At 40.9% G+C, this 24,548-nt stretch overlaps 1 protein-coding gene across 1 annotated transcript in view; it reads right to left on the reverse strand.

Moving 5' to 3' along the window:
- LOC122530947 (follistatin-A) overlaps positions 1-24,548 on the reverse strand; it is a 30,011-nt gene that overhangs the window by 1,322 nt on the left and 4,141 nt on the right. The window contains exons 5-6 of the mRNA XM_043658384.1: positions 5,691-5,987; positions 1-1,140 (exon numbers count right to left, since the gene is read on the reverse strand). The exon at positions 1-1,140 is cut by the window's left edge and continues 1,322 nt beyond it. Coding sequence (XP_043514319.1) covers positions 1,028-1,140; positions 5,691-5,987 — 410 coding nt within the window. The 3' untranslated portion in view covers positions 1-1,027. The remainder of the gene's footprint in view (positions 1,141-5,690; positions 5,988-24,548) is intronic.

Consider the following 24,548-nt stretch of genomic DNA (forward strand, 5'->3'; position numbering starts at 1 on the left):
AAAAAAAAAAAAAAAAAAAAAAAAAAAAAAAAAAAAAATGAAGAAAAAAAACAGAAAAAGAAACAAGAAGAAGCTTGTCGTCCTGTGCGCGAACGAACCTGCGAAAACCTCGAAATCCTCCCGAAAACGGAGAAAAGAATACTGATCTGCCCTTAATCTACGGTTATCCGCCGCGAGTGTTCACCGTGTTCAGCGTCGTGAACGTCAGCACGATTTCAAACGGCGTTCCCAGCGTGTACGCTCGTGCACGACCTCCAGGAGGTCAGACATGTCTGGTTCGCGTCGTTCCTCGAGTTCTCCGGAAGTTTGAGCGGAAATTCACACGGTGAATCTCGCGTGACATTTCCTCCAATACGATTTGGATCGTATCTAGCGAATTGAACGCGGTACTCGTCCGCATTTTTCACGCGTTGAATTTTATCCTTCGGCCGATTTCACTTGATCGGATCGTTCGCAGATCGCACGAATATTCGATCTTGTTACTCTTCGATCGCCCACGCAGGTTCGCGAACGAACGAACTTTATTTTATTATTCCTTGATCGTCCGCGACAAATTGATATCGATTTCCTCCCGATTGCGGGATTCGCGAATGGACAAATTTTTATTCTTCGATCGCGCGACGATCCAGATCGGATCCTTTCTCGCGTTCAATTTCATTCGTCGTCTGCGTGGATCGTTCGCAGATCCGCGAACGGACGAATTTTACCTTGGTTACTCATCGATACTCGTCCGCGTAAACTCGCGTAAATGAATGAATCTATTATTCTACAATCGCGCGGTCGTCCTCGTAGTGGATCCGCGAATTAGTGGATCGATTTTTTACCTCTCTATTGCCCCTCGATCGTCTATAAATCCACGAATGGATCGAAAGGGGCGAGGTTCTTTTTTTTTTTTTTTCTTTTTTTCTTTTCTGCGACGTGTTTCACCTATCCGCGTGGTTCCTTCGAGCGAGCACCTACGGAGAGAAATCTACGACTGGCGTCGTGTTGGCGAGCAGGATCGACCGATCGATCGATCGATCGCGCGCTACGACAACGCCAACGAACGATGCGTCTGCCCGTTGTACGAGAGGGACTCCTCGAATCTCGTGTCCTCGTCCGCCAGGTCGACGCCGTAGTTGCTCGAGGTGTTGTCCTCCTCTGCAACAAAGAGCCAAAAGCAAAAAAGGGTGGTTATTAAATTAACGTCTGCCTGATGTACAGCGCGTCGCTTCCGGGCACGCCACGTCGATCTCGAGATTATCTCGGCCATCGTCCACGGAACCCGCCGCGAAATCGATCCTATCTTTCGATCGACGATCGCGAATAACACTGGCTTATACAGCAGAATACGGCGACTCGAAAACGACTTCGCGAGCTTTTTCTTCGACGGACTGTGACTTTTTATTTTCATCTTTCACATCGTGGGCGATAACGAATGGTTGCTTCGATCGTACACGTTGAACCGATTACTCTGATTTTACACGTTGTTCTATTTCTTTTTCTTTCATACATCGGTTAGTTCTGATCGATCGAGCATAACACGTGACGAGGAACTGAAATGCAAATGACACGCGAGATTTATTTATTTATTTATTTCGCGACTCTCTTTGTATGTGACTCGACGTGGTAAAAAGAATGTGATTACTTGTTGAGCTATTGTATATCAAATTATATAAAATTTACTACAATTAAATACTTAATAATTGTGTAAAATTCACTACAATTAATATAATTAATAAAATTAATATAATTAATAAAATTAATATAATTAATAAAATTAATATAATTTAATAATTTACTATTGAAGAATTGTATATACTTTTGATTAAAAGTTGTCAATTTTTAAAACAATAGGAAATAAATTCTTCAGAATCACCAATTTTACTTGGTAAACAATCAATTTTGAATAGATTAAAATATTCTTTTTTTTTACTTTCTGATAAAATGAAATTTTAAAAAACTAATCATTTTATGTTACATAAATCACAAGTCCACAGAGAATGATTTATCAAATGATGTCAGAATAAACAGGAAACGAGTTCTGTTTAACCAATACAATAACCAATTTCATTTCACGCTTCAATTCGCCGCACACTTTTGAAAAAATACCGCGATGTCATTATAAATCAACATAACACAACATAAATAACAAGTATCGTATTTTTATACGACTTTTGACTTGAACCACTTTCATAATCACGTAAAATATCATACCACCAACAAAATAACAACTTCACAATTGAACGTAGAAAAGCGAATAATATATGGTATAATAACTTGCAGATCAATAGCTGCAAACGAGGCACGTTATTCATCATCGGTATTATTCGTATCGTTTTATAAACATGTCGACAACTTTAATGCGTGTCATAAAGTTAAATTTATCTGCGTCCAGCTTGACGTTGGCTCAAACGTTAACACCGTTACTTTATGGTTTGCTAGGTAAAGACAATGCCAATTATTCAAAAGCTTCTGTTCACGGACGTATTACGTACCTCTCCTATAATTTGCGTAACAGTGAATTTGCGTCATTGTATCGTTTCCCGATTAAATTATAATACACTCACGAGCGTTTGCAGTATGAAAGAAACTCACGTTCAACTGTGTCCATTATAATTCAGAGAAGGGAATCTACACTGTCCGTTTTTGTCCATGGAGACTACCATTAATATTAATAAACGCGTGAAAAAATATCCAATCTGATATACGCTAATAAAATTATTGTATTATTATTATAATTATTATTATTGTTACTATCATTTTCGTGCGTAATTTTGTCTTATGTCAATTTGTTTTATCGAGTAACAATATAACAGATCATATTAGGAAGTTTTATTATTGTGAAAGATTTTTCTGAACTGGTCTAGCTTACAGTTATGTTGCAAGACAGGTTAGAACGATAGAGAAAATTTTTACACTGGTTAACAAGCTTTACTATTTCATGAAATGATTTTCTCCAAGTGCATGGGTCTGAGAATTAAATATTTCATAAAGTATCGAGTCCTAAGGTAATTTTAACTTTGTACATGTTACTGATAGAACGCCGTAAAATGATTTGTCTAGTTCTATTGAAATTAAAAGACTGCTCTTTACTGTGCACCGATCCAAAAAAAAAAAAAAAAAATGGAATAATAATATAGATCAAATAAAATAACAAAAAATAAGAGCAATAAAGTTTCCTGAGCATTTTCCTCTATGATTTTTTCTAACTTCACTTGAGCTTACTATGTAATCAATCTATGTTGTTACGTATTTTACTGCAATTTTGTAATATCAATAAATCGTTATAATACAACAAGGATATCATTGATGCAGAAAAATATACATAATTGCCACATAACTCTGTTAAAGCAGGAAAATATTGATGCAGAAAAATATACATAATTGCCACATAACTCAACGTGTTAGTGTTAACGGATTCTTTCTAAGAAGATCTCTTAATCAGAAGAGCACTCCGATTTATTTATGATAGGGACTCATATCTAAGGACTGAGTAGAACTAATAAGTGATATTGAACAGTCCACGCATCCGGCGACGGCTGGCTCACACGTGCAGCTATCGGGTGTCATGGGACTTTTACATAAGTGTGAACAGTTAGGGGAACAGCTTGACATTGCGTTGCCTAAAAAATAGGGATGTTGTTCTTCAAGAATCTAGCCGGACAGAGTCTAGAAAGACAATGATGTCTTTTGATGAAAAAAATCGTGAGAGACTTAGGTACTTACCCCCAGAATCTTGGCGGAATAACTATCTGTGAAACATCGGCGTGTAATTTTCCTAACAAGTGATTTTATCCTGCAAAATCAATGTTTTGATCTTGTTGTTAGCGATCTAACTTTAAGATTGGAATACGAGTTTCGATTAGACTATCGATACGTTCGTATCGGTAATAATTGAAGAAGACAATATGTAGAGCATTCTACGAGTTGAATAAAATTCTGACCACGTTTGGAAAATCGTGGGTCGCACTTGAGATAAAAGTTGGAATAATTCAGGATGCTAGACGCTGATGCGTGAACTCTACCCGTTTATGCCCGACATGCAACAGGTTTCTACGTCTACACAAACGTTCATACGTACACGCATCGACAAAAGCATTTTATCGATCGAGAGAAACGAAAGAGTCACACCTCGGATGTTGTGTTTTTCAGAATTATTAAAAAAAAAAAAAAGAAAGGTCAGAGGAAGTAATTAATCGAAATTATTTATTTTAATTTTCACTTGGATACTTAGAATTGAGGAAATTGAAGGAAACTTAGTGAAATCTTTGATGAAATACATTGAAAGTTAGTCTCGTCTGTACCATCTCCTTGAGTCGTACTATCTTTTCATAAACTTTCGAGTATCGTCTTTTCCTATTTTTTCCAGAAATTTTTCTAAATTATTAAAAAAGAGAAAGTATCTTTTCCATCGATCGATCCAAATTTTAAAGGTCTGTTTTCACCATTTCGCAAGAACTCGTTCATCGTACGTTCGCGAAGAAACGAAAGAAAGAGAGGCATTTATCGAAAATTCGTATGAAAATTCGTCGAGCTGCACGGATTTCCCGGATGACAACAACCAAGTAGGAAGAGGAATGCATGCACGAGGAGGCGATCGTAAGCGGAACTCTGGAATTCCACCACGGCTGGCTATCCTCTAGGTTTTCGCGATTGACTATGTTCAACGGGCGAGACAAGCTAGCGTGTAGGCGCGTATATTCTCAGAGGCGACTCGAACAAGGCGAATTCCACGCTGGATTACGACGATCGCTTGCTTCGCAGACGGCTCTCGTGAATGGCCCACGCCTCCGAGAGAAATAGATAAATGACCAGACGCGTATTCCGCTTTATCACGGCATGGGAAACGCGGCCCCCTCGACATCGACTAAATGCGAAACGAAATCAGAGTGGAAGTGTCGACCGCCACGGTATTGGCCGTCCGCACGCGTTCTGCTTGCTCTACATGAAAAACCAGTTAACGCTCTGAATTTTTAGTCTCTTCCGTTACTTTTCACTGTTCTTCTTTCTCTTCTTCCGTTTCCTTTTCTGTTTGCTCTTGAAGGTGTTTAACAGATTCAAGACGAACGGGAATTACAATTTACAGCATCTAAAGAAATTGTTTTCTTTATTATTAGACGTATTCTGAAACTTTTAATTGTATCTAGGAGACAAATTTCTTCTCTCTGGTGGATGAAGGAATCGAAATTGTGACTCGTCTCGAACGTGTCGATGCTAGAGCTAATGAACAATCGCCGAAGCATGAAACTTGCACGAGAGAAATAAACGATACAAGAAATAGGGGAAAAATCACAGCGCAATCACAAGGAAACAAAAGAGAAATTATTCAAATCGCTGAATAATTCTCAGCTCTGAGCATTAACTTCGAGTCGTCTCGCTTCTCCAGCTATAAAAGTGCGAAGTAATCGGATGTTCTTCGAGTTTGTTTGATCGTGGTTTGAAAACCGTTAAATTCACGAGTCCTCCGATGAAAGAGTCAGGAAGAGTGGAAGATCAAAAGGCATATATCGCTATAAAATAAGCATAGTAAATGCATCGCGTATCGCGATCGAGTGTCTGGCTATGAACGAGGTACGTGTGTATGTATCGAGCCTCGCTACTCGGGAAATACGGAGGTGGAATACAGTTCGAACAGACAGGATCCAGCCGGCAGTGTTCATTGACGAGCAAACTAGTATCATCTACGTAATCGCGTGTCGAGGACTCACCGATATAGAAAGGAGAGGTGTCGTAGGCGTTGCAGGGGCCGGCGTGTCGCGTCTCGAGGACGAAGCCGGTAACGCAGGCGTCCTTGACGATGTGACACCAGCTTGGATAGGTGATATTGTTGGTGGCGCACAACATGGTTGCCGATGGATCTCGATCACGGTGTGTTCGGTTCCGGACGCGCTCCCGCTTCCGGGGACAACGATACGTGCAGGTAACGCATCGCGGTCGACCTGACTTCATCTCCGACAGACACGTCTGCCCCTCGCGGCAACGGATCGTTGTACAATCTGCGTTCTCTGTAAAACAGAAAGACGAATCATCGTGAGAGTCAAACTCTGCGAGAAACAAATTGTGATGCGATCCACGGTTTTTTTTTTTAATCAAGTAAAACGAGTACAGTCTGTGCACCGTGTGAAATTAGAAAAAGAACTCCAATACAGTCTGTGTTCTTCGTACAATAGCAAAAGGAATTATAGGTTAGAGTATAATTTTGTATAAAATAGAAAAGACAGATAGTAGAACAGAATGTTCTCTATAAAATAATAACATAAAACTGGTTCAAAATTAATGAAGAGACAATGTAAAATCTACGGTAATAAAAAAATTGGCATAATCTATAGTTTTTTACACAACGAATCGTATTAAAGTGAACGGTTTCTACAAAATAATAAAATAAAAAGTCTACTTTCTGTGAAATAGCTGTTATACAATCGTTATACAATCTTCGTTCTCTATGTAACAAAAAAAAAAAAAAAAAAAAAAAGGATCATGGTAAAATTCAGCGTTCTATCATATATAGAATAATAAAACGAATCGTAGTCTACGCTGTAGGGGGAAAAAACGTGTTGTACTGTCAACGAACGAGTGGAAATTTTTTCGAGTGATTAATATCGACAGGTTTTGACTCGAGTCCGTTTTACGAGTAGAATGGTATTCCTTTTGCTCTTTGATGGTCGTTCAGACGGAGATTGTAGATATGACGCATTCTGATGAGTCTGGGGACTTATATATGTGTTTTGCGAAGGTGTTCGCGAAGGATTAAGTCTGCTGGAGAATCGTTTTTTGTTTGGATAACTGTTTCTCTTTTTTTTCATCTCGATGGATGATGACGCAACTCGAATGAAAAAGTGTGTAATGGAATTGAATTAAGGACCTCTTTCGCTCTGCGTATTCGGTCACATAGAAACGTTGATTTACTCTTGCTTCAGTTTCAAAAATTTCTTGAACAAGTGAATCGACTAAACGACAAATGCATTCATCGTAGAAAAATATATTAGAAAATAATTTTTCGATAGGGGATTTGATTCTAAAAGGATTAACAACGGAATTTTAAATTTTAAATGTTTCAACATATAGCATGATGAAATTGAATTGAATTTGATATTCCATCAAAGTCCAACTTCCATGTAAACTCCCCTCGAGATGTAAAATGGGATCGTCTGAGAAGCACAAGTTCACGATCGTTCCTTGTACCAAAGCCTTGAGACGCTCAAACGGATTGACCTCATCGCGGAAGATCGAGTGGCAGTCAAAGTCACGGATGTGGATTGATTTTCGCGAACGCGAGGAGGCATCACCGGCGAACGTGCACGTTACATAACAACGAATGGCAGTGGAAACCAACTGGCTGGTAGTAGAACCACTGGTGACGAGGCAGAAACGAGAGACAGGTTCAATCGTCGAATTAGACGCGCTCTATCTTCGTCCGCTCGGTAGATTCGTGCTCGGTGACTCGTTCGCAGACACGATTACTGCAATAATATGTCGTTACACCTACTTGGGTCAATGGCCCACTTCTCACGGGGGGATCGTGTATAATGTATTGCTCATTTTTCATCCTGCCAGCCGTCAACGCGTACGCGACCCGATGAAACGTTATGCAATTCATACATCGACCATCTACCTTCGGATAAATAACCGCTCGTTGGTCAACTGACACGATTGACGCATGAACATTTACAATTTGCGTATTTTCTGTGTAGACGTGGCTGACACTGAAGCGTCCAATTCCTTTTCGTCACGATGAAAATTTAATTTTTGTTCGCGACAACGAATTTTAAATGTGTTCTCTTTTTTTTTTTAATCTCGACAGCGTAAAGTGCTTTGTGGATATTATACGTAAGACACATTATCATCAAATGTATTAATTTTATCATTCAGCCTCTAAAGTGTTTATGATATAGTTTTATCATAAATTATTTCGAACACGCAGAGATCTAGAAACCTAAAAGTATTTAAAATTAACTCTGTTAAATGTCGAATATTTTAAAATATTTTACACAAATCTTCCATCCATTCTCTCGTACCTCTACAAAGTTATCAAACATCAGTTCTACCAAGTTGTTTCAACAACTCCGAAAGCTAGTTACTCCGAAAATTCAAAATTTATGCAAATTCATGAACCAGTGATTAAAATTAACTTAACTAATGAAAAAAATTATTTAATCAACTTGCTTAATCTAGAATATAGTCCTCAGGGATTTTAAATGTAACTAAAATACTAACGCAACAAATCCAAGTCCAAGTCTATACTACGATAGTCTACACACACACACACACACACACACACACACACACACACACACGCATGTCGATCTAACAGGAACCACAGATGAATATCAATTATTCCGGAGCATCGTATGAGTTATATATTTGTTTGTCTGCCGGACGTCTGACGTACAAAATGGCGGACGTACATTCTTTGTCTAGTCTAGGGTTCCTAGTGCACACGTGTAAGCCACGACCGGGGCAATCATCGTATCACAGGCGTGTGTAGTTGTAGTCTGTGTTGGCCGTACCACGTGGCTGTACTAGATTAATATTAAGTGATTCACGCTCCGTAATGCGATCCTTGTTGTTAGACACGATGCTTAGGCTACGTGTGTAACTTTTGTATGAAAGTCTACTCGATGCTGCGATCTCATTGCTGGTTACACACTGGCTAGCGTTACATTGTTATACGTTGAGAGACATCTGCTTAGCGGGAGCAATTGAATTTATTAAGACACATTACGCAAATTGTAGTACGGCGAGCATTATACTAATGAGAATACAACGCTGCATCTTTATTAGAAAAATATATGGGAACGCGTGTATGGGACATCGTCGAAAGCAATCACCCCTCTCTCTACGATTGCAAGGAGTGAAACTCTTTATAATATTTTCTTATCGTCCTTTTATAACTAGGTATATGGTATTATCGTTCTATTACTACGACATATCATCTTCTTGTTTTTAGATATTTTTTTTTTTACCTTATATTAGATACAGCTATTACAGACGAATGATCCACCAATCTAATTATTATCAGTTTTTTTAACATCTTCGATCTTTTTCCAGTTCGATCAAATATTCTTATAATACACTCGTGTCTAAAACATCGATATTATCACCAATAAAAGTAATTGTGAAAGTTTGTTTAAATAAGAAAAATCGTCTTGTACAATTTTTCGCGATACATGAACATCTACTTGCAAAGTAACGATTCTACCAAACTGTCGCATGAGAGCTTGTTCAATGAAGAGGATTGATTGACAGCACGAAAGGATGTACTTCTCAAAATCAAATACTACATTTTACCTGTCGCTTCGTAATATATGTATTTGCACGGTAGAGATATCAAGGTGATCATGTCGGTTCCGTACTTCAATCAGCACCTACATTGTGCCAATGCTACGCCAGGTTGAATGACCAATGACCCTCGCGCAAGACGGTTGCATAACATTGCATTCTGTTTCCCAGTCGTTACATATTAAACGATACAGCGCCTCGTTGCCTTTGACATTTAAGGCGAATCATCGTAATTACGTAAGAACAGTGGCGCGATCGTGGATAAACAAGCGAGACGAATGTTTGTTGAGACGATTCAGCACGATTGTTTGAGTTGCTGTTCCATTTGAAAGAGCAGATTAATACGCGCGATTCGCGGAAGCAGATGATTCCGGCGAATCTCTAAATTTACGTGGAAATCGAGGCATTTGTACGAAAGTTATTTATCTGTGCATGAATTAAATTTCAAGCTCGTCAAAATAGTGGATTTACAAATTTTACGACTGCAATTCCAAAAATATGCACGGCCACGATCCTATTTCATCTGTTTGCAAAAATCTTCGTGATATTGTATATTCCCTAAAATACTTATTTCAATGATACGATGTAATTTCTACATATAATTCTGTATTGCTAAAAAAAAAAAAAATGAAAATTTCTTAAGAAATGACCTTCTAAGAGAAATCATATCACAGTAAAGCTGAAAAGTAACCAACTCAATGACTCAGAAAAAAGACACTAATAGTAATAGTAATAATCTCAGGAAAGAATATTGATAAATCTCTACGAATAGATAAAAGTACCAATTGACGTCGACTTGTAATTTTCACGTCTTCGGGCGGCTTCGTCAATTGTATTGTATTCGAACCGTTGTCCAAGGAACGAATATGTCACTTGGAACGCCTCGATAGAGCTGTAAATTTGTAAAAGACCAACGACATCTTCGACGAATATGAGGCTGTTTGCAAATCCGCGATACAACATGGTTATGATTTATGACTCATGTATGTGACGAGGGTCAACGCAAGAAGGAATGCATACGGCAAGCCATTACGTATACGTGTAAGTATTATGGCTCGCGAATGAGCCATAATATGTTCGTGAGGCACGTGCTCGTTAAAGAGAATTACACTTTACCTTTTAAGCATTATATTGTCTTATTCGTGTAATACTTCGTATAATACGTGGCATCGTTCGACAGCGAACGTTATTTCGACGTGAAATCGCTGATAAGTAAACCTTTGAAGTAAAAATCCTTGACGATAAGCAATTAATTACACCGTGAAGCAGCCGAAACATACTTCGAGCAATCATCAGTATTTACAACGTATTAGTTCCACGATAATGTGTCATCGTAATTTTAAATGAAACGCGTTGTGAAAAGCAGCAGAATATTTATTAAATCGGCCAAGATCGCCAAGATTCTTGATCCAATTAATCTCAAGAAATATTTTTAGTTATAAAACAGCAATAACGTTAAATTATTTCACTAAAACACACGTGAATATATTCGAAGAATATTCGTTGCTCTTTAAAATGAAACAAATTTAATACTTCCCAAAAATTATTATCATGCAAATTAGATCGTTTGAAGGTTTCTTTTGCGACGATTATTCGAATTACTTCGAAAGTTTCCTTTACAATTAGATCCCTTGTTTTTAATACCAAAAATTCGCGTACAAAAATTTCTGCGAGATATATTCAAAAAAAATCGTCTCCGTACTTTTTGTATTAAATTCCAGAGTCTCTGTAAGGCAACGAAATGCCAGACAATCGTTGCGTTTCGAATACTTAACACGATCGTGTGTTTATTAACCGTTGTACGAGTTCCCTCAGACGCAGCGCATCGAAGTTATTTGAATTACAATGCCGATGTTAATCCGGATTTCCTTAATGTTTCTCGGCTTGGTGTTTGCTTAGCAGACTAAAAATAGCATGGGACCGTGGTAAATGTTAATCGCGGCGGTAAAAAGACGGCCGGATGAATGGAAAAAAAAGAAAAAAAAAAAGGGAAGAGGAAAAGGAACGGGAAGGAAACGGTGAAATGAAAAGCAGACGCCAGATGAATGAACCGTTTAATGGGCGGTTAAGTCAAAGTGTATGTAATAGCCGCGCGCCAAACAAATTCTTTCGGCGAAATTTATTTGTTTTCCTTCCATAAATTGAACGTAATTTATGATGATGCATTTTACACGCCTACGCCAGCCGCGATGATTTAAAACAGTACACTTGTCCGAGAGTTAAAATCGTATCCCGCTAAACATTCCAGCGGAAAGAATGTCCGCGGCTTTAAACTCTTCGCAACCTAAATTCTTCATCTCAGTTCGCAAAACTGTCCCCTGCTATTTACACTTTTATGCGAACTTTCTGTCGAAAGGAGCAAGTCGACGGACGGACGTTGATTTCGTACTGAAATTACTCAATTCGGGAGCATTAGAGGGAATAAGTAGATTCAGAAGATCACAGTCAGACGCCAAAGTCTATTTCGCTTGAAGTACAGGCGATTTTTATTGAACGATTAATTTTATGGGCCGATCAATTGCCTATTAAATCATAGTTATAATCAGACAATATTCAATGTATTAAATTTACTTCAAATAATTTACTTGAATTATATTGTCATTCTGCGATGAGAGACATCGCACACCGTGTCACATCATTTTACGCGATTACAGAAACTAGAAATAAAACGATCGATTTCGTGCGCTTTAGTGCAGTCCATCGAGACACAGCGCGTCAAAAGTAATTAATGGAAACGTGGTTATTGATGAAGGTAACACGAGGATAGCTCGAAGCGTATCCTTTTCGGAACTCGTTCTAACCAGTTGTAACAAAGTAACGGATAGAACCGTTGCTTCGGATTCGTAGCTAGTTCTCTCTTAGGGAGATATAATTAATTAGCAATGGCTAATTAAATGAATATGTCAGCAGGAACCAGTTTTCAGCCGCGTAATTAACGATCCGGCACAGGATCGTTCGTCTTTGTTTCGTTACAATTTTATATTTACTTTGACAATCAGCAATTTGCAACAAGTTCTCTAATTTCTATAGCAACGTAAATTCATTTCGCGAAACTCAATTTTGAACTCCTCTGCCAAAGACGAATTTTATTCATAATACACTTTAATTGACCAGCTAGTTTAGTGTTGCTATTCATGTCCTATTTTAAACTATCTGTCTTGATTGTGTCGCAGAATGAAGAGTATACGTATCATCCCTTGATTCATCAACCAATTTCATACCGATTCCATCTTCACCACAATCCCACAATATCCCGAAAGTGATATCAATGAAACGATACTAAAATTCACAACATCCATCGTATAAACAACACTGAAAATCTCCAGGTGGCGAGACGTTGCAATCGTTATTTCATTTACTTCAAATATTATACAATAACCTTTCCAACTAAATGCTTCTCTCTTTCTCTCTCTCTCTCTTTTTTCTTCGACATCCGCGCAAACTGACAGTTTCTCCGCGAAATTTGGCCGAAACAGTCGAAAACAGCGAGTCGTCTCGATGCGCCAGTGTATGGAGGAGCTATTAACGGCGAGCAAAAAGAAATAAGCAAATTACTTAACGCCTGTGCTGTCGCGAGAAGATGGTATCGTGTGTACGAGAGATCCGAGAATATCAAAGAATCTGGAGATTGGCGGGACCCGGAGAAGGGGTGGAAAGAAGAAGAAAAGAGAGAAAGAGAGAGAGAGAGAGAGAGAGAGAGAGAGAGAGAGAGAGAGACTGGGAAAAGCTCGCCACGTATTACCATGTGCATATTTACAGACACGTGCACTTTCGCGCCTCGGATCCTCGAGAAAGACGATTATTTACATCGCGACACCTCCTTGCTAAGCCGGCTGGGGTTTATTTACTTATTTACTTCCTTGTCCCTCATTGTGTACCGTATCTTCTTCCTCTCGTGGCTGTCTGTGCCTCTCTCGCCGTTTCTTCTTTTTTTTCCTCCCTCTCCCGCCCCCTTTCTGCGCCAACCTTTCTTTCTTTCTTTCTTTCTTTTTCCTTTCTTTTTTTTTTTCCGCCTCGTCTCACGATCGAAGGGAAGTTTTTGCGTTTCGCCGGAGACCTCCGTCAACTCGAGCGTTCAAATTTCTGAATGCCAACGAAACGGGAAAACAGAAACAGAAAAGTCGACGCTACGTCGCGCCGCCGGTTTTTAGGGTCCACGCTCTCGTGTTTTGTTCGACGAGGACGATGGAATTTTAGGAGGAAGCACGATGTTTGGGAACGTCTGGCTAGAGCGAGGTGCGTAGTTCTGAAAATGTTTCCGAAGACGTTGAATTTTTTTAATCCTCGACTATCTGGATTATTAACTGATTTACTTCGATTTGAAATCTGTGAACTAATAATTGTGAATAAATGAATAAATCATCAACAATCGTGAAATTTCTAATATATATTTATCACAACGAAAACTTATTTGGCTGTCATCGAACTGAAATTGACTTCTCAGTTTTTAATTGGCTCTAACGAACTGAACGTGACACGACGAGCTAAATTTAATATCAATGAAGCATCGAGGAAACCAATCAGAATGTTTCGATATTTCTTGCTACGAATGCGAGAAGCAAAGTTCACCAACGAGTGGAAACATGTTTCTGAACACGTTTCAAACTCGGCAAGAACGAGATCCTTTTCACTTAATTTAACAGGTAGTTATTTGCTTATAAAAATGTATTCGACTTGCGTGCAACCTTCCACGCTGTATAATCATTCTCTTGTTTTTCTTCAATCTTTCTGTTTTACGAAATACGAAAACCATCAAAGGTCGAACTGCAGCCAACAAGTTGCGACGAATGTATTGTTTGAATTTTCATAGGGACGCCCGATTGAAAATTAAATTACAAATATTGAAAACCGGAGGAGAAAGTTACGCCGTTTACTACGAGCTAATACGCATTCTGTTCATAAAGTGAGATTAACATGTCGTTCGACGCAACACGTACATATGTAAAGCGCTTTTCTACGCGTTCTGCCAGCTAAGTGTTAACCCACGTCGGGTCGGACGTTAACACATCCATGATGAGACGTTTTCTCGCGAAGTTTACCGTAGAATAGATAATTCTAGCGAGAAATACACTGAAATGATAATTATAATTAATCCTCGATCAATCGAACTCTTGCTGATTCAACATTATTATTTAAATGTATTTGTTAAAAGTTAGATTATTCAACCGAAATTTTAGTCAATCTTTGAGTAATGGAATTGCTATTGATTCGATCAATTTCATATTATTCAAATGTACTTGTTAAAAAGTTAGAGATTTATTTATTAATGAAATTGTTGTTGATTCAATTCATTTATCTAAGCACGAACTCCTAACATTTGCACGAATTGTATCGGGAAGAATTAATGAATTCCGAATTCTATGACGTTTATTTATCATACTGAAAAAAAACATTAAAATACGATATTTTATTCACTAATTTTTTTCTATCTATGATTTTTCGTCCACGTTCAGACAAGCAGATTCAGGTGCGTAAATGTACGTAAATTTCGTTCCAACAAACGCACCTCCAATAGACTGTAGATCTTCCAAACGGGATATTCGAGTCTTCAATTTGAAGTTGAGATTCCCGAAAAAGAAACCGAACGAACTAAACAAGTTTCTTTCTGGCCTTCGCGTGCAAAATTGAGGGCGCCGAAACGATTAACGGATCGTTAACATTAACAAAGATACGACAATAAAATCCAGGCCACCATCCCCTTCACCCCCTCCCCCTCCCCCCTCCCTCTTCCCTCGATTGGAAAGAGACAAATTCGGCCAGTATTCCCGCCTCGACACACCAGGCGACGTATCGGTCCCGCGTGCCGCGGCGTATACAGTTATCCGATCGGAATATTCAGGAACCGCGAACGTTCTCCCGCAGCCTCGGTCGTCAATGCGTCCTCCTTCTCCTCCTCCTCCTCCTCCTCCCACTCCGAGTCGCCGGCGTTGATCCGGCGAATTTCGCGGCGGTCACCACCTCGGTCGAATGCAGCTCGCATCGGCCCGTTAACCACGGCCGATATGTTAAACGCAGTCACGGGCCGGACTCTGGTGCACGCTTTGCATACGGGCAAAGGTTCTTTTCGCCGGTTGTTTACAGTATTGAGCAGGCGGGCCGAGCACACGAGGACGAAGTCGAAGAGTGGAAGGTCGAAGAGAAAGGGCGCGGCAAAGGGGGCAAACTTTGCGAGCGAGCGAGTCGGAGTCGAGTCGAGTCGAGTCGAGTCGAGTCGAGTCGAGCAGGGTAAGACGCGTGGACAAAGGAGGAGGCTCGCGTCTCAGAAGCGAATATTCGAGCGGAGGCATGCGCCAGTGAATGTCGATGTCGAGACGCAGACGCGCGGACGTTGCGAGGAAGGAACGAACGAAGGAACGAACTGGCTTGGTGCATGATGGCTGGAAGGGAAAGAGATTGGTATGAAGGGAAGAAAGAGACAGCCGGATTCGGCTGGTGGATCCGGAGATGCCGGAGAGCAAAGGAGAGAGGGCCACAGAGAGAGAGAGAGAGAGAGAGAGAGAGGGAGAGAGTCCAGCGAAAAAAGAAGAGCTTGGCACGGACGCCGCGCCACGCCGTTCGCCGGTGACCAGACACCACGCCGCACCGTGCACGGTGTTACTGACGAGGAAAGGCTGAGCAACGCGCCTCCAACCTTGCCGGCCAGAGAAAAACATCGACTTTCGAAAAGGGCTGCGTCGAAGCGATCTCGTGTCACCGGGGCCTTTGACTTTTTAGCGGCTTGACTCCTTTTGAAATTCGAAGGGAAACCGGGCCCGACTGTGTGCTCGTTCGTGTAAAAGGATTCTACCGATTAGGAACAGAATTATTATCGCGCGATTCGCGGCCCTCAACGATATAGTCAAATTGTAATTTATCTTTGGAATATGTGTAAATCCCTCGTATTATTACAAGGACACAACGTGGTCCTTGAAGATCCAGTCATATTTTACATCTTTGTATCTACTACTATGACAGTTTATTATTTTCAACACGATCCAACCTCTCGAAAGAGCGTTCTCCAATCGAAAATTTCAAACGAGAGACTCTTCCGGAGTTTCTTCGTACCGTACAGAGATCTAAATTGATATTTCACGACTGGAAATTCACGGGGGTGGGTCACGACACATCGTTCGCACATCGAACGGTCCTCCGTAGGATCTTGTGCGCGGAATCTCGGATAAACGTTCGCTTCTCTCTCTCTCTCTCTCTCTCTCTCTCTCTCTCTTTCTCTCTCTTCACGTGAGTGGCCCCTCGTTCCATCGACTGCTCCTCTTTCTCCTCTTCTTCAGCTTTATCTTCTTGTTTCTCCTCGTCTAACCGTCTCCCTATACTCCTCTTCCTCTTTTTTCCCTCCCTGCATATGCAGGACTCCCTTCTGGTTCCATGGTCGTCGACGTTCTCTTTCACTCTATCCGCGTGTATCCTACTCCCTGTCCGTCGTCGGCGCACGTCCCTCCCTCTTTCCTCTCTCTCTCTCTCTCTCTCTCTCTCTCTCTCTCTCTCTCTCTCCTCTCTCTCTCTCTCGCCTTCTCTCGCTGTCTCTCTTTCCCTCCCGCGGCGTCGACCAGTCGAAAAAGACGGTACGTATGGCATACCTCGTGCAGAGTCGTGCCACGAGGCCTTCTTCGTGCGAGGTACTCAACCTTCTTTGCATCTACCGGTCGCCTCTCTTGCCTTCCTCTTAGACGGATAAACGTCTGACCTCGTGCGACCCACCTGTTCCCCTGAAGTAGAGAGGCGAGTCCCTGTCGGACACGAAGGAGAAATAGGAAGAGCAGCGACGATGGTGACGGCGGCGGCGGCGGCGGCGGCGGCAGCAACCAACGGCAGCGTGCAAAAAGAGCGAAGGAGTAGGAAGAAACGGGAGGTTGAACGGCAGCAGGCAAGGCGGAATCCTTCTAAAACCTGATAGAATCGCGAAACGAACGATCCGCGGTCCCGCACAGTTGTGTGTGCGTGCACCGTCGTCGTGCACCCACAGATAGCAGTCGCCTTTGATCTCCAACATGCTGGGATCACGGAAGTCGTTCCGAGAATAAAAGATGAAGTTCAACCGGTAGAACGCTACCGGGGGCATCAAAGGTACCCCGCTGTCGAGTTTCTCTTTAGCCGGAACTGCTGTAAGAATTTGTTGCAGGGGGGGGGGAGGAGGAGGAGGGGTGGCCTCTCTTGTAGAAGGCGCCAGAAAATAGAAGGGAACTCTTTTCTTCCAGTCGTCTGCTGAAACTTCTTCTTCTCGTTTTTCTTTCACTTGCTTTTCTTTTTTTCCTCCTCCTCCTCCTCCTCCTCCTCCTCCTCCTCCTCCTCCTCCTCCTCTTCTTCTTCTTCTTCTTCTTCTCTCTGCGCGCTTGTTCTTTCATTCCTTTCCCCTTTTCTTCTTGATTCTTTTGCCTGCTCGTTGTTTTGATCGCCTCCCCGGAGCACCGGGGATCCGCTCGATGCGATTCGTCGGCGGATCGTAGGCCGTCGCGAATAAAATTTCGCCTCGGTCTTCAAATCGGGATGGAAATAGTTTGTTGTTTCGCGGGTTCCCGATTTAGATGGGCCGTAACGTTGCCGGCGACGGAATCCGCGGCCGGCTCTCGTCGAAAACCCCTCGATGAAGAAGGAGCTACGCGCGGCAGAGAGCGCGAATTATCGAGCCGCGGAATGAAAATAAGTCTACGCGCGTACAGTTTGTTATTTCAGAGGCTGTCTAGCTTTTGCGTAATTTGTGGATCGAACTCCGCGCGTTTTCTTCGTCCTGCCCGTTCTCGTTCTCTCTTCGTCGTCTTCTCCGAGAATCTTGAAAATAGGCACGTACACAAAGGTCTGGAGTTTCTCCGACCGTTGTTGCATACGTCTAGTTGATGTTTCACGGCGATTTTTCGACTCCGTGTTTGACGTAACCGGTGTATTTCGAGTGTTCGGAAAGTACACCAGGATTATTTCTGGTGTATAGATTCACGTAGTCTGCTTCCTTTGTAATTATTAGACAGACACGAATTATTGACATATCACGCTGTAAGATTATTTTATACATACATATATAAGACGAGCTATGAATTTTCGTGCAGTTTGTACGTGATGCAACTTTCTTATACAAATATATGCACATTCAACTGCGAAGTTTGAAAGAGGAATCATTAGTTTTCGTTCATGCTGCATAAAACAGTCTTCTTTAAATAAAATAATTATTCAATAGAGTCAGATGAAAATTTGCGAAGAAATTATTTATTCAAACAGACAATTCTCCATTCGTGTTCCCGATAAATTTCCGTGTATAAGATATTTCAATCTCAGTGAACGACAGATGTCGAATTACAGAACGAACAATTCTACGTAAATTTTAAAGTAAATAATAAATTCGGTATTTTTCTAAAATGTTTTTAGATAATAATCCGCGGGTTATTTGAAACTACCAAAAAATTGGAAGATATAAATTCAAATGGGGCAAAATTGTTACTGTTACCTGAAGATTTTATCGATTACTACGAATGTAGTATTACTCCAGCTATAAAGCCGCGCCATGTGCTTGCAGATTAGAAAAAGTGTGCGTTTCTAACTACAAAGTGGCGTTTCGCACGATCGAAAGTACCGTTTCATTCGCAGATGTAAATAAATATATTTCGAAGCACGGCAGCATCCGACGAGTTCTTTAAAAATCGTTATGCAATTGATTTAGATCGAACGCGAGCACATCGCGATTCGAAGGATTCTCTCTGTTTTCCAAGAATTTACCATCACAAAAATAAGAAACTTCTCGATTCAAGACGCGTTTGTTTTTTTATGTTCCCACTTTCCACCCACGGCGCGATTAGTCACAGCCAAAATGTTAGTCAGAACGATCGTTTTCTAAAAAAGAAATCCGCGAAACATGTTACGTCACGGATTAAACTTCTCGTGTAATTCCGCTTACCCACGTTCGTGGAACATTGCAATCAACGATTTCGACATTCCTCTCTTCTTCTTGTCAATCAAATTTTGGGAAAATTAAGAATAGAATTTTTGAACGAGAGTATCAACCTCGAGGTATCAGTCTTCATTAAAGATGCTTTTCACGTGCAGATTTCGAAATAACACGTATCATGTTGCCGAAAATTTCGATGAAAATTATTCGTTTTTATAAACGTTCATTTTGGAAAATTGATTTCAGAGAGCTAATTTATAGAATTATAAAATTTTCACGAGTAACGAGTTAAGAGTTACCGATTGTACGAAAATAATTATAAAGTTCCAAAAGTAAATTTTCAACAGATCAGTTGATTATCCTATACCCTTCATGTACAATCTGTAATTTCAAATTGTCAATTTACCGATAAATTGTTCCATATGAACATCCACATTGTAAGAACGATTATTTCTCAATCATTCGTCACGCGGCAAGCTTCGTCCAATCTTCAAACTAACATTTTTACAAAATATAACAAATGTAATATTTTCCTATGTATATTTATCACTAGCTCGTTTTCGAAAATTTATAACTGACAGCGCCAAAAGTAACGAAACGTATGTGCGAATATTCCCTCGTATTCATTCACAGAAACATAAAATTCCGACTCGTAAACTACTCCTCCAAATATCTCGTAAAACTACAAACTACAAACTCTATCCTCCCTAAACTGTCCCATGCTCGAGCTGTGTCACGTCGTGCAAACATAGTCGTATGTTCACTACTTTATACGCCCATTTCACCGGGCCATCAATCATCCCTTTGAGAATCATCGTCACTTTTCACGCGAAATTCCTCGAGATCAGGGAACGGTGCCAAGAATTGTGGCAATAAAATTCTACTAGATTTTCGACGGGACCCGGTGGTAGTGAACGCTGATCGATGCACGCCGAATTCCTCGAGTCGCCAGTTATTTTTAGTCGAAGCAGCGAGCGGTGGAAGGGGCCCGGTAAGTATCGTAAACGTAAAAGACCGCGTGTCCCGGCTTCCAAACATGCACGCGCGTTGCGTGGGCGCTCCCCGGCCGCATGCGTGCATGCGTGCGTGCGTGCGTGCATACGGTGAACGACCGGAGGGCAAGGACGCCACAAGGACACGCCCTTACACACGTCCGCGCGCCTCCACGCGCGCGCTCACGTGCACGTGCACGCGTGTCAACCCTTTTCCGCGCGACGACCGCCGTCGCCGATGTTCCTTCTTCTTCTTCTCCTCCTCCTCCTCCTTTCTTTTTCTTCCTTCTCTTTCTTCGCCTTTTATTCCTCTTTTTCCCCTTTCTTTTTCTTTCTCTTTCCACCGATGCTTCCTTCTACGCTTCTATTATATCGCGATAAACTATGCACGCGTGGCTACTAGTTTTGTGTACGTGCCGCTTCCGCCGCCGGAAGGACTAACGTGCGACCGGCGAGCCAACCGGAAGCCGGAGCGTAATTAGCTTGAGCCGAGCGAAGAAATCGGTTTGACGGTGCTGTTTTCTTCTTCTTCTTCTTCTTCTTCTTCTTTGCGTTCGCTCGATTCGATCAAACGCCCATTCGACGAGACACGAATGTATCGTCTCCTCTTCGAACAAATTTACGCGACAATTCGGTGGATCCCGTTCGATGAGTTTTCACTTGAGGAAGAGATACGGCGAAGAATTATTTCGGGACTTGTGGAAGAATTTTGAACTCGGAGAGTTATTTTAAAATTGTATGTTGGAGTTATATTTTGGTGACGAATCGAGGGAGTAGAATTCTGAAATATGTTGCATGTCCCGATTAATTCCATTGAAGACCAAGCACACAATTCCACTGAGATTCATCACGTTTATCAGAAATACGTCGATGTTTTAAAGTTTCGTGAAATTTTGTCAAAAATGTCAAACGAAACAGCAAAATTTAATAACATACAATTTTGCAACGAACAGATTCCTTTTCTACGCAGAGCTATTCTAAATTAGCGTTCTAATATTTAAAAGAAAAGAAAAATTGGCAATCTATGGAATAGCGGCACAATTTATGAACTTATTTCCATCAAGCTCGCTCGATACAGTTTCTTTTTTTCCTGTCGTGGCGCAGCGCGTTGCCTGGAAAAGCACGCTGACGAGAATATTCCGGTCTTCGACTGTAAAGGGATAGTATTACAGGGAAAAGACGCCGCTGACGCGTCCTCGGCATTCCAAGCGTCGTAAATCAACGACGAAACCGCGGATTATCCTCCAACGGCCTCGAGTTATACACTCGTTACATGCGCTCAACCCCCTCCCTCCTCGTTTCTCTTTACGCGCTGATTCTCTTAACGAGTTTTTGATTCAATGTTTATACATTATCGTAACACGTTGCACGCGTGCTGCCGACAAACGACGTTCCTAAACGAAAGAGCGATCAGCTTCGAGGGAAGATCTATAAAATCTCCCCGATCGAAACTTGTGCGTTTCGTCAAGAAAATTTTCTTCTCAAACGTTGAATGAAATCGGATCACAATAATGAGAGAAACGAATTATCGCGACCGCTCGGAAGTTTAGAAGCGGTCTTTCCAAGTTTCTACATTTGCTTTCTGGCTGTAACTTTGATCTTTAAATATGATCGACTGAAATTTCAGCGGTATAGAAAAATAATATTGAAGATTTCTTTCGATATCTCAAATTCTTCTGACGAGGAAATAAAGAAACTGTATTTTAACAAAATATCAAACAACCGATTAGCCAATTAATTATTTACCAATGCCTTCAGATCACATTGCAATTTATCATCTTTTTATTGTCAAAGATTTTCGATCACTCCAAAAGCGAAGAGTCGAGTCTCGCTGAAAGTCGTACCAAACGATCGATCTTCCAGCTATAATTTCCCGAATGTCGCGTCAAGCTGATGAAAGTTCGAGAAACCTGCACGACCTGGCCCGAGACACTTTTGCAGGCACACAATTAGCCGGTGAAACGATTGGAACGGATCGCGTGACGTTTCCGAAGGGATGGTGACGTCATGAGGGAAAAAAAGAGCGGCAAATCGCTGATCTTACTTACTTAAAAAGTTACAGGCTTTATTACGACTTCTTCGAAGGAATATGCAGAAAACGATACATTCCCCCCCCCCCTTCTTCTTCTTCTTCTTCTTCATGTCCCTCTCGTCCCTCCCTCCTCCTTGTTCCATCTTTTTCCCTCCTCTTTGACTCTCCTGCTCGCTCGCACTGTGTGTCTGTGCTCCTTCTTTTTATAATTTTTTTTTTTTTTTTTTTTTTTTTTTTTTTTTTTTTTTTTTTTTTTTTTTTTTTTTTTTTTTTGTTTTGTTTTGTTTTCTCTTACAGGCAGGCAGATCGCGTCTCGGTCGATGAACTTCCTGGAACGATCTTGCGATTGCCTCCTGATGTTTCGCTCTTTCTTCTTTTCCCTCCTTTTTCTTTTCCTCTTCCTTTTTACCTTTACGTTTCTTTCTCTCCTTTTCTTCTTGAATCCATGCGATGTCGGACACACTCGAGTTGAGAAGCACCGGCGAAAAATCCTCTCCCGCGACACGAGAGGCGAGGCGCGTGTTCCACGCCTCGAAAAACTCGAAGACGAACGCCGCCCTCGAACGGCTCGCGAAAGTATCTCACACATTTCGCGAACGTTATTGCGAAAAAATTTTTATCAGTACCAATGACAATGTTTCGCAGTTCTTTACACGCTGCAAGTTCTAATCGTCGCGGGGCTAACACGTTCATCGATTAATTATGTTTTTGTAACCTCGTGCAAATTGCTACGTGGATGTGAGCAATCAAGCGTGGTTTTCAAATTTCTCATCTGCTGCTCACACGTGCGCTGAATTGGAAAATTTAGCAGGGCTTATAAAACACTTCGATGCAAGTGGACTTTCGTTGCTCGTACTTTCGGAATATCGTTCTCTTCGAGCATCGAACGCCTTAATGGTTAGTATTAATGTTAATCGAATACACGCTCGCGTTATATGGACCGGTTATTGAACATCTCGTCGCGATGGTCGATAATTGCCGATGATAAAGAGAATCTACATGGAGTGCACGCGTGCAAGGGAGCGTGAAAAAGATCTCCGACCTCGGCTGAAAAACGCGAGTGCCCCTTCAATATTTGCACGATGTTCCGACCGATTAGCACATTTTTTTTTATTTTTTTTTATTTTTTTTTTTTTTCAACCAACCGAACGAACTCGTCAAACTAAGAAATACATTTTTCTCGAATGACTAATGCTTAGACTTGCGAATCGCCTCGGTTCCGCGACTGAATTCCTTGCAGAAACCAACGACAAAACATCCCGCTTCTGTTTCTTCTTAGTTAGTTTTTCGAGTCGATCATCACCGAGAGCGACAATAACGAAATCAATTACCGGACGGAGAAAAAGCAGTTGGCCAGGGATGAAGACAATGAAAACGAGGCCGGAGGAGGTACGAAGCAATTCGCAGAATACGTACACGGTCAGAATCTGTTATCCCTGGAAGAAGTATAATGTAACGGTTGAAAGATCAAGCGACTAGGAACGAGGCAGGAAAGAACGCGATGGGAAGGGAACAATAAAACGGGAATTTATCTTCCGAGAAGGAAGATCTCACTGTTCGTTCTCGGAACGAAGCCTTATAAAACTATAGGCAGCAGTAAAGCTGAGAAAAAAAGGAACACCTACATAACCATAATGACAAGAAGAAGTAAGAATAATTCGCCAACATTCGGCTGAGCGAATGTAACGAGCCACCGATTGTAAAAGAGATCTATCTCAGCTCGAAATTCTGCGTGTGACGAATAATGAACACTCAGTTTCACACGACGAGCAATAAAGTAAGAAACGATCTTGAAGTATTATAGCAACTATAAAGAGGGAAATTGTTATTGGTACACTGTCACTTGAGACTAGAATGAGTTTATACCCTATAATTATCGTGCAAGTAGCTAGCTCGTATCAATTTATAATGACACAGACAAATTGTTTTTTGCGTGATTATTAAACTTTATGGAACTATCTTGTTCGGCAGCCTTTACGTGCTCGACAAGTTTTTCAGTTTTTTCAATCATTTCTCCATCATTAACGATACTTTAAATTTACTGGTAGAACTGACATTGATTAATTCTTTATTGAGAAGACTTGCAGTCTACAAAGTCCATCGATAATTCGTTTGATTAGCTCCTCGTTTATAGTTTCAATCAAATTGTGACCAGTCTTGAAATGAAATCGTCCTAGAACAAAAATCGATAATTTTTCACAGTGTCGTTGTTCTTGAACTCGCGACGTGCAATAACATACGTATTATTTCAGTAAATATTAAAGCACCACTATCTTTTACGTAGAACAAATTTCTGTTTAAACGTATTTGGAAAAAAGACAACACCATCGATAGACAATGATATGAAACTTGTCAGGACATTTTCACGCGCTTGATATTTTAATAGTATCTCGAT

This window comes from Frieseomelitta varia, unplaced genomic scaffold (genome assembly GCF_011392965.1).
Source record: "Frieseomelitta varia isolate USP_RPSP 00005682 unplaced genomic scaffold, Fvar_1.2 scaffold_366, whole genome shotgun sequence".
Classification (NCBI taxonomy): domain Eukaryota; kingdom Metazoa; phylum Arthropoda; class Insecta; order Hymenoptera; family Apidae; genus Frieseomelitta; species Frieseomelitta varia.